The sequence below is a fragment of the Staurois parvus genome, unplaced genomic scaffold (assembly GCF_062004578.1).
Source record: "Staurois parvus isolate SC_StPar_1 unplaced genomic scaffold, SC_StPar_1.0 ptg000553l, whole genome shotgun sequence".
NCBI classification, from domain to species: domain Eukaryota; kingdom Metazoa; phylum Chordata; class Amphibia; order Anura; family Ranidae; genus Staurois; species Staurois parvus.
The window spans coordinates 917,248-928,403 of record NW_028318349.1 but is presented as its reverse complement, the minus strand read 5'-3'; the positions used below and the strand labels follow the sequence as shown (position 1 = coordinate 928,403).

At 44.9% G+C, this 11,156-nt stretch overlaps 1 protein-coding gene across 2 annotated transcripts in view; it reads left to right on the top strand.

The window, feature by feature from the left end:
* Window positions 1-1,481: 1,481 nt before the first annotated feature.
* Window positions 1,482-11,156, top strand: part of HEATR5A (HEAT repeat containing 5A) — a 132,048-nt gene continuing 122,373 nt past the window's right edge. For both annotated transcript variants that reach the window (XM_089691190.1, XM_089691189.1), the window contains exon 1: window positions 1,482-1,683. In XM_089691190.1, the coding sequence (XP_089547316.1) occupies window positions 1,564-1,683 (120 nt within the window). In that variant the 5' untranslated portion in view covers window positions 1,482-1,563. The remainder of the gene's footprint in view (window positions 1,684-11,156) is intronic.

Sequence of the window (11,156 nt, the reverse complement as noted above, 5' to 3'; positions counted from 1 at the left end):
TATTTAAGGAATGGCCAGGCCTGTGATCAGGGCCTTGGTGTATGTTTCCCATGAGCCCCTGTACCTGCATCCTGTCTGCTTCCGGCCTGATCCTGCTTTAATCCTGACTCTGCATGAACTCTGCCTGTCCTGACCTCGGCTATTCCTGACTATGCTTCCGCCTGCTCCTTGTACCTTGCCTACCCGTTTGCTACCGACCCGGCCTGCCCGACTATGTTTAGTATTGTTCTTATTGTTATCTGTTGGAGGTTTAGTTGCACTGTGTTTATGTATTGTTTAGTCTTTAATAAATTGTATTGTTTATACTATACTTGGAGCCTGTGTTTCCCTGTGTCAGTCCACACATTTCTGGTCATACCCGGATCCCTAACAGGGGGTTTCTCAGCAGCAGGGACTGGAGCACATCTCAGGATAGAAGAAAAGGTGAATGGGGTAAAATACCATCAAAATCTTGAGGAAAATCTGCTGCCCTCTGCCAGAAAGTTGTCACTGGGAAGAAGGTTTACCTTCCAACATCACAATGACCCAAATCACACAGCACAAATGAGCACACAGTGGTTGGAGGGGAAAAAGGTGAATTCCCTGGCATGGCCTAGTCATAGTCCAGACTTCAACCTCATTGAAAATCTGTGGAATGATGAAAACTGCAGTCCGCAAACGGTCACCATCAAATGTAATTGAACCCAGGGGCGGACTGAGAACTCATGGGGCCCCGGGCAATAGGGGATCATGGGGCCCGTGTCCTTGCCCACACTCAAATCACACCCAAAAAAGACTATAAAAGGTAGCAGGGGCAGTTTATGGGGCCCCCTACTGACCCCGGGCGGTGCCTCAGTGCTCGAATGGTCAGTCCGCCCGACTGAATCTGAGCAATTCTGCATAGAAGAGCGGGCAAATATTGCAAAGTCTAGATGTGCAAAGTTAGTAGAGACATATCCCAACAGACTAAAGGATGGAATTAAAGCAAAATGGGGTTCAACAAAATACTGACACAAGGGGGGGATACTTTTTCCAACTCAGCAATTGTTTTTGAATTTTTATTTTTCTCTGACATGTTGGTGTTACATCTTTCACTTGGATGTTGTAAGTTGCACTGATGTGGATAAAACAAAAACTGTGCCTGTCTTTATTTCACGATGCAAATCAACAAAATGTGATTATTAAAAAAAAAAAGGGGGGGGTTGATTCTTTTCTATACCCACTGTATACAATGTAAAAGGGGCAGGAGGCAAATATAGGGGGGCAGCGAAGTTCCTCTACCCATTGCAAGGGTGAGTGATGGAGTAAGACATCAGAGAGGGCTGGCTGGTGCCTTTTCTCATGAGCCCAGCCTGACCACCAGGAGAACTTCCTCCATGCAGGCTTTCACGGGTCCCTGAGAAGTCACTCCCCTTCCACAGCCTCAGCTCGCATCGATTACCTCGACGCTTTGCAGCCTACAGCGCGGATTGCCGATCTCTGGACTTGACAGGTCTTGCTGACGATTACCGATAGAAGGGCTGGCGGCCCCGGCAGACCTTTGTGCAGAGCCCAGATGTGATTGTCACGGCGCTTTACCGAGGAATGGAGCGCTCGGAGCGGCTGCAACTACTGGATGTGTCTGGACTGGAGGAGCCACAGCGGGCTCTGCGTGTATTGGAATGGCTCCAGTATTTGAGGATGGAGCTGCCCGTCACAGCTCGGGTAATGAGGGGGCGGGGTGGTGCTGCTGCTATGGTCACCGCACTGTACCGAGGGGACACAACTACAGCCGGGGTCACCGCACTGTACTGAGGGGACACGGCTACAGCCGGGGTCACCGCACTGTACCGAGGGGACGCGGCTACAGCCGGGGTCACCGCACTGTACCGAGGGGACGCGGCTACAGCCGGGGTCACCGCACTGTACCGAGGGGACGCGGCTACAGCCGGGGTCACCGCACTGTACCGAGGGGACGCGGCTACAGCCGGGGTCACCGCACAGTACCGAGGGGACGCGGCTACAGCCGGGGTCACCGCACTGTACCGAGGGGACGCGGCTACAGCCGGGGTCACCGCACTGTACCGAGGGGACGCGGCTACAGCCGGGGTCACCGCACTGTACCGAGGGGACGCGGCTACAGCCGGGGTCACCGCACTGTACCGAGGGGACGCGGCTACAGCCGGGGTCACCGCACTGTACTGAGGGGGCACGGCTACAGCCTGGGTCACCGCACTGAACTGAGGGGACGGGGCTACAGCCGGGGTCACCGGACTGTACTGAGGGGTGTCAACTACAGCCGGGGTCACCGCACTGTACTGAGGGGACACAACTACAGCCGGGGTAACCGCACTGTACTGCGGGGACACGAATACCGAGGTCACTGCACTGTACTGAGGGGACACAACTGCAGCCGGGGTCACTGCACTGTACTGAGGGGATACAGCTACAGCTGGGGTCACTGCACTGTACTGAGGGGATACAGCTACAGCCGGGATCACCGCACTTTACTGAGGGGATAAAGCTACAGCCGGGGTCACCGCACTGTACTGAGGGGACACAATTGGTGTGTGACTGCTGTGATCCTGCCCCTATCGTGTGCTGGGAAGTCTATGACAAGCTGACACGAGTCATCAACCTGTATCCTCCTACACTGAGCACATCACCTGCAGTTTGAACTGTCTGTGATGATCAGTAATGATGGACATGCAGTTTACTGTTTTTGATCAGCTGAAAATAAGATACTTGGAGCTGATCAATGATCTGTGAAACACTTCTGAAAAGTGATTTGAACATGGGTGATTTTTCAGATGAGGTTGACAGGCAAGGAGGAAGTAATATGTCACCTCCTCACTTTGTGTTGTAACCCCCTAAATGCCACACTACTTTGCTGCAACCGCATAGATTAAAAGATATGTCATCAGCACACCAGAGATCTCGAAGAAAACATCCAAAATTTTATTAAAGAAGTATGGCCAAAGCTATTTTGTTTGTACTTCTATGGATCACGGGAGAGCAGTTAGTTCTGCATTCCTGTGACCTGTTTTCAGCTAAAGTCCACTGTCGGTTGACGTCACTCAGCTGGTCCAGGTTCTGAAAAGATCCCAACCGTATGGTCATAGGTGTGTGCATGGGTTGTGCCAGGTGTGCCTGGGCACACCATAATCACCCATAGTTGCCAGCTTTTCTGAATGACATTCACATTGAGGATGAAGCTCCTCCCCCTACCTCCTTCTCTAGCAGTTTCAGGCATTTCTGGCTCTCGTGGAGGCCTGGAAGAACTACCCCAAGGTGGAGCCTGCCTCTCCTCTGTGTTTACTAGTACTGCAGATAAGTTTGGATGGGGATGCTCCTGGTCTTAGAGATCGCACCCAGCCTGCCTTCTTCTGGTGGTGTATGTATGTATATATACATACATACACAATCATGTGTGTTTGAGCTTTGGTGTGCACACCCTAATGCTATAGGCTGCACACACCTATGCTTATGGTCGGGATCCACACGGAAGCCTAGACTGGTACCTGGCTTAGCCTCTCAGCTATCCGCCAAGAGCCTAAGCCAGCTTCTCACATCCCCCACCCCCCAGCCCTGTGCTCCAGTGAGCACTGGAGGGGCAGAGCAGGGATCCTGAGACTGACAGCCACCGCTATCTGTTCAGAGTGGAGGGGTGAACTCAGCCATCAGAAGTCTTTGAGCGCTCAGTTTTCGGTACAGAGCCCGCGTAGGACAAATGCAGCATCAGATCAATGCTGCAACCACCTAGGTGAGTTAACATTTTTTTTTTTTTTACAGAAAGCAATATTTCTCTTTTAAACAATCACACAACGTAAAGTAGGATGTTTTAGGGTCCCACAGGACCCCTTCTTCAAGTCTGTGACAAGTGCAGTGTGAAAGTAAATCTTGTCCATAACAACAACAACAAGAAACAAAAAATCCCCTGCAAGGTAAAGGTATAATATGCTAGTATGCATCACATACTAGTACTTTATGTGAAGCTTACCTTAAAATGAAGCCCTCCAGCAGCGCGCTGTCACCAATGTGGAGGCTTCCATCTTCACCCGGTCTTTCCTCGGGGTTTGTGATCTAAGACCATCCGACTGACTGGGTTGAGATGACTTCACTACCGCGCATTCTCACGGGAGTCTCTGGACACGACACAATGCTCTGAAAGACCGGCACGGGTTTGTCCGTTCTTCATAGTGCATGAGCCAGCTGTAAAAAGAAAACAACAAAAACCCAGAATGTCTCCTTAACCGTGCACGTTTAGGAGATGGGCTTACCTGTAGGTAAAATGAATTTCTGTAGGTAAAAATTGACAAAGTGGCTTTACTACCACTTTTAAAGTACCATCCACCATGGAAAATACAAAAAGGGGTAGGGGAGAGGGGAAAAAAAGAGGAACATTTTTAGAATAATAACAATAAATATAAAAATCAAATAAAGAATAAAGATAACAGTGAAAAAAAAAAAAGATTAAAAAAAGAACAAAAAATGGGGGGGGGGGGGGTGAAAGGAAAGGGATTAAAAAAAGCAGTTTTGGCGAGTTTGTGTCATTCTGATATCAGGGGACAGGGAATAGTTCATTTGTCTGTTTTGTGATTGGTGGATGGTACTTTGAAGCGGTTCTTCAGTTTTAACAAAAAAAAATTAAGTCAGCAGGTACAAATACTGTAGCTGTTGACTTTTTTTAAAAAAAAAGGACACTTACCTTTCCAAGGATCCTCACCCTGACCGGTTCTTCGGTTCCCCAGCATCGGCATGTTGAATGTGGACAGCCAGCTGTGACCCCTTGTGCTTCACAGTCGGTTTCCCTATGTGCATGCACAAGTCATGCTGCACTTTGTGAATTGTCCCACAGCCTTCTGAGACCTCTGATGTGTCCCATAAGGTTGCAAGTGGGGGATCATTTCTGTAGAAGTAGGAGCGGATACCTGTTAAAACTAGGTATTCACTGCCAAGAAAAAGAAAAAAACTCCAAATGTGGGAGAGGAGTAGATCGTCCCTTTTAGGGTGAGGTTCCACTTTAAATATCACTTTATTTTACACTTTTCACATTCCTGAAGCAGGGGTCCTGCACGGCCCTGAAATTTAGCTACTTTATAGTATGATCTTTAATAAAACTTTGGACGTTTTCTCAGAGATACCTGGAGTGAGGCAACATATCTCTTAATCTATGCTGTTTCTGGTGTGTACCCTGGCAGCTGTCTTTGCAGTTAAAGGGGGAGTGGTCAAGAGTCAGTAAAAATGTGCCTCAACCACGTGGTTTTATTGTCCCCCAACTGCTAGTGCAAACTAATGGAATTCTTTCCAACCTAGGACAACATTGTTGAATGCAGAATGACAATCATAGACACCTCAAAGGCAAGAAAAAAAGATGCAGGGTCTATTCAGGCCAATGTGGTGTTTTATCACACCTGTGGTATTTTGAATTTAAATCTGCATCATGTTAAAGTGGAACTAAACTCTCCCCTCCTTTAACCACTTGCCTACCAGGCAGTTCCTCACTTTTCCTGCCCATGTCACTTTCAGCTTTCAGTGCTGTCGCACTTTTAATGAATGTTGCGCAGTCATGCAACACTGAATACGTGAACTTTTTATCATATTTTTTTTACACAAATTGAGCTTTCGTTTGGTGGTATTTAATCACCTCTGATTTTCTTATTTTTTGCTAAAGAAAGAAAAAAAACCAAAAAGTTTGAAAAAGTTGCTAGTGCGCTGCTGGAGGGCTTCATTTTAACCTCTTCCCTACCGCCCTATAACAGAAGTACTGCTACAGGGGCGCAGGGCTGCGAAAAATCATGTATAGATACATTGGCAGCTACAGCTGTCGATCACTGTGTCCCGGCCAGAGATTCTCCAGTGATCGCCAAAGAACCCTGACAGGGGAGAGGTCTGTATGTAAGCAATACAGATCTCTCCCTGTCAGCACCAGCATGCTGCTTTTGCTTTTTCAAAGCAGCATGCTTACATAGTAAAACAGCATATAATGTGAAACACAAAAAGCACACAGTTAACCCTTTGATTGCCCCAGATGTTAACCCCTTCCTGCCCAGTGTCATTAGTACAGTGTCTGTTCTTTTTATTAGCACTGATCACTGTACTAGTGTCAGTCAGTTCCCCACCAGTGTCAGAATGCCCGCCGCAGTCCCTCTATAAGTCACTGATCACTGCCATTATTAGTATAATAAGAAATGAAAAAAAAATTCCAGTATATATACCGCCATTTGTAGATGCTATAACTTTAACATCAACCAATTAATTTACATGTATTGGGATTTTTTTTTTTTGTAGCAAAGACATGTTGCAGAATACATTTTGGCCTAAATGTATGACAAAATTAGATTTTTTACATTTTTTTACTGGACATGTTTATTAGCAAAAAGTCAAAAATATAGTTTTTTTTCCAAAATGGTTGGTCTTTTTTTGTTTATAGCGCAAAAAAATTAAAAATGCAGAGGCGAACAAATACCACCAAAAGAAAGCTCTATTTGTTGGGAAAAAAGGACATAAATTTCATTTGGGTGCAGCGTTGCACGACTGCAAAATTGTCAGTTAAAGTAACGCACCGCCGTATCGGGAAACGAGGCCTGGTCAGGAAGGGGGGTAAGGTAAGTTTTACGTAATGTGCTAGTATGTGGTTTACTTTCAATTTATTTTAATCAGTTAACAAAATGCAAAGTAAATGAACAGAAGGGAGATCCAAATCAAATCAACATTTGGTGTGACCACCCTTTCAAAACAGCATCAATTCTTCAACTCTTCTAGGTACACTTGCAGACAGTTTTGGCACGGAGCCTTCAGTAGCAGATTCTTTAAGTCCTGTAAGTTGCGTGGTGGGGCATCTAGAATTGTTTTTCTAGCACATCCCACAGGTTTGTGTTTGTGTTCCTCAAACCATTATTGAATTCATCAGACCAAGTCACATTCTTCCATTGCCCCAATGATCTAGTTCTGATGCTCACGTACCCATTGCAAGTACTTTTGTTTGTGGACATGGGTTAGCATGGGCACCCTGACCGGTCTGTGGCTACGCAGCCCCATATGCTACAAACTGCGGTACACTGTGTCCTGACACCTTTATGTTGAAACCAGCATTAACTTTTTCGAACTACAGTAGCTCTTTTATTGGATCAGATGACACGAGTTAATCGGTTTCCCTTTTTTGAATTACTTTTGGCAGATCCTGAATCAATGTTATTCGTTTTAACTGTCATCGTATGTGTGTGTGTATGTTTGGGTGTGCATGTGTATATGTATGTGTGTATATATATATATATATATATATATATATATATATATATATATATATACACCCACACTATATTGCTAAAAGTATTGGGACACCCCTTCCAAATCATTGGATTCAGGTGCTCCTATCACCTCCATGGCCACAGATGTCTAAAATCAAGCACCTAGGCATGCAGATTGCGTCTACAAACATTTGTGAAAGAATGGGTCGCTCTCAGGAGCTCAGTGAATTCAAGTGTGGTACCATGATAGGTTGCCACCTGTGCAATTAATCCATTCATGAAATTTCCTTGCTACTAAATATTCCACGGTCAACTGTTAGTGGTGTTGGTAGTGGAGGCAGCTGGGAACAACCGCAACTCAGCCATGAAGTGGTAGGTCACATAAAATGACAGAGTGGGGTCAGCGCATGCTGAAGCACACAGTGCACAGAAGTCGCCAACTGTCTGCACAGTCCATAGCTCCAAACCTCTAAACTTCCTGTGGCCTTCAGATTAGCACAACAGCAGTGCGTAGAGAGCTTCATGGAATGGGTTTCCATGGCCGAGCAGCTGCATCCAAGCCTTACATCACCAAGTGCAATGCAAAGTGTCAGATGCCATGGTGTAAAGCACACCACCACTGAACTCTAGAGCAGTGGAGATGTGTTCTCTGGAGTGACCAATCATGCTTCTTTGTCTGGCAATCCAATGGATGTGTCTGGGTTTGGCGGTTGCCAGGAGAACGGTACTTGCTTGAGTGCATTATGCCAAGTGTTTTTCAGGGGTTGGGCTTGGCTCCTTAGTTCCAGTGAAGGAAACTCTTTAGGCGTCAGCATACCAAGACATTTTGGACAATTTCATACTCCCAACTTTGTGGGAATAGTTTGGGGATGGCCCCTTCCTATTCCAACATGACTGCTCACCAGTCCAGAAAGCAAGGTTCATAAAGACGTGGATGAGCAAGTTTGGAGTGGAGGAGCTTGACTGGCCTGGTCCTGACCTCAACCCGATAGAACACCTTTGGGATGAATTAGAGCGGAGACTGCGAGCCAGGCCTTCTCATCCGACATCAGTACCTGACCTCACAAATGCGCTTCTGGAAGAATGGTCAAATATTCCCATAGACACCCTCCTAAACCTTGTGGACGCCTTCCCAGAAGAGTTGAAGCTGTTATAGCTGCAAAGGGGGGGCCAACTCAATATTGAACCCTACGGACTAAGACTGGGATGCCATTAAAGTTGATATGCGTGTAAAGGCAAGCGTCCCAATACTTTTGGCAATATTGTGTGTGTTTGTGTGTGTATTAGTCCAGCTTGAACCAATGTAAGTATACACTCACCGGCCACTTTATTAGTTACACCTGTTCTATTGCTTGGTAACACAAATTGCTAGTAAGCCAATTGCATGGCAGCAACTCAATGCATTTAGGCATCTAGACAAGGTGAAGACAACTTTCTGAAGTTTATACTAAGCATCAGAATGGTGAACAAAGGGGATTTTGAACATGGCATGGTTGTTGGTGCCAGATGGGATGGTCTGAGTATTTAAAAATACTGCTGATCTACTAGGATTTTCACGCACAACCATCTCTAGGGTTTACAGAGAATGATCCGAAAAGGATAAAATATCCAGTGAGCGGCAGTTGTGTGGACGAAAATGCCTTGTTGATGTCAGAGGAGAATGGGCAGACTGGTTCAAGATGATAGGCAATAGTAACTCAAATACCAATTTGTTACAACCAAGGTATGCAGAATATCATCTCTGAACGCACAACACGTCAAACCTTGAAGCAGATGGACTACAGCAGCAGAAGACCAACCCGGGTGCCACTCCTGTCAACTAAGAACAGGAAACTGAGGCTACAATTCGCACTGATTCACCAAAATTTGACAATAGAATATTGGGAAACCGTTGCCTGGTCTGATGAGTCTCAATTTCAGTTTCAACATTCAGATGGTATGGTCAGAATTTGGCGTAAACAACAGAAAAGCATGGATCCATCCTGCCTTGTATCAACGGTTCATGGATGTGCTGCCAACAAATCTGTAGCAATTGCGTGATGTTGTTATGTCAGTATGGACAAAAATCTCTAAGAATGTTTCCAACACCTTGTTGAATCAAAAGGGGGTCCAACCCGATACTAGCAAGGTGTACCTAATAAAGTGGCTGATGAGTGTATATGTGTATCAGTGGGATCCCCATGAAAACTGGAATTCACTGTAGTAGGCAAAGCTTTGCTGAAGCTTTTAAAAGTACAATTTGGCTCCATGCACCATTGAATAATTTTTTTTAAAGCTATTAGCATTTTCTTCTGCTCCTAGAAACTAAATATTGTTATCCTATGTGTCCATGCAAACTATTTTAGGCTAGTAGTGCTTTTCAAGCTTCAGAGTTTAGGAGCAGAAAAACGTTTCTTTTTGTAGAATTTTTGGGGGCGTATTTCTGGCAGAAAAAAAATGCTAAACGCCACTAAAAGGCTCCTAACATCTTTTTTTCTCTCCTTTTTTACTGTAAAAATCCTTATAAAACACTAACACTCTAAAATGCTACTCCAAGCCTGCACAAAAAACGTTTTTCATTCAGCTTCTTTTTCTAGAGTTTTTTTTTTTGAGCCTATACAAAAGGCTAGTGTGCATGGTTCCTTCAGCTCCAGTTTTTAAATATTGAACACGGATCTCTAACTGCGAGTTCTAATTGCCAATTTAGGCAAGCTGCTAGCAAGCTTTCAACAAGCTTCAAGTACCGCTGAAGCCTGTTAGCAGTTTGTTTAGCCACTTCAATACCGGGCACTTTCACCCCCTTCCTGCCAGGCCAATTTTCAACTTTCAGCACTGTCGCACTTTGACAATTGCGCTTTCATGTAATTGTACCCATATTCAATTTTTGTTTTTTTGTTTTTCCACACAAATAGAGCTTTCTTTTGGTTGTAATGTAATCACCGCTGTTTTTTTTTGTATTTTTTGCTAAATAAACGAAAAGGCTAAAATTTTGGGAAAAAAGTTTTTTTTCTTTTCTGTTATATTATTTTGCAAAATAATCTTTCTGTATAAATTTAGGCCAAAATGTATTCTGCTACATTTCTTTGGTGAAAATAACCCAAATCAGTGTTTATTATTTAGTCTGTGGAAAAGTTCTAGAGTCCACAAACTATGGTGTGTATATATACACAGGGGTTAGACAAATGGAAACTCTACATGATTTGTAGGTGTGACAGTGACAACATGCTTTGTGTTGAAAGCGGAAGTGATGTAACATTCTTTTACTTCCACCATGTGATGGGACATCTAGCCAACAAATGTTAAACCTCAATTTCGTCATTCACTGCATGTGCTGCTAGTAATACGGAGTCATGTCAGCGCTCACTGTTCTTCAAAAAGGGCAAATTGTTGGCGCCTGCTTAGCTGGTGTCTCTGTGACAGAAATTGCCAATTTATTTGCCATGTGGCTAGGTACAGTATCAACAGTCACGAAGGCATATACAGAAAATGTGGTCCGATAGACATAAGTGCGATCAACATGGTCAGCTGATCAAAAAAGGGACCCGGAGTTTGACCCGGAATATAAAAAACAACCGCTGCAAAAAGTGACTGCAGAGCTTAATCTCAGTCCCATGAAGACTGAGATTGAGATGCACAGTAAACACAGGAGGTCAGTCACTAGGCACGGTTGCATTCACAAAACCCCTTGCATTTTCTCAGTGAATGAAAGCATTCTCTGGACAAGGTGGAGAGGGGCCACAATTGACCTCATCCAGATAGGCAATTGCAAAAATGCAAAGCGTTCTCTGAGTGCTGCGTGTGCCAAGTGAGTGACCTCTTATATCTACTGTGCAGCAGAGCAGCCACTCAGCATGGGATCTGGAGGCTAGTGATGATCACTTCAGTAGTGGTGCCTGTTACAGTGATTTTTAAACTGCCACAGGGATCCAACAGGTATAACACATTCATACTTATATTTATCCAAGCTGA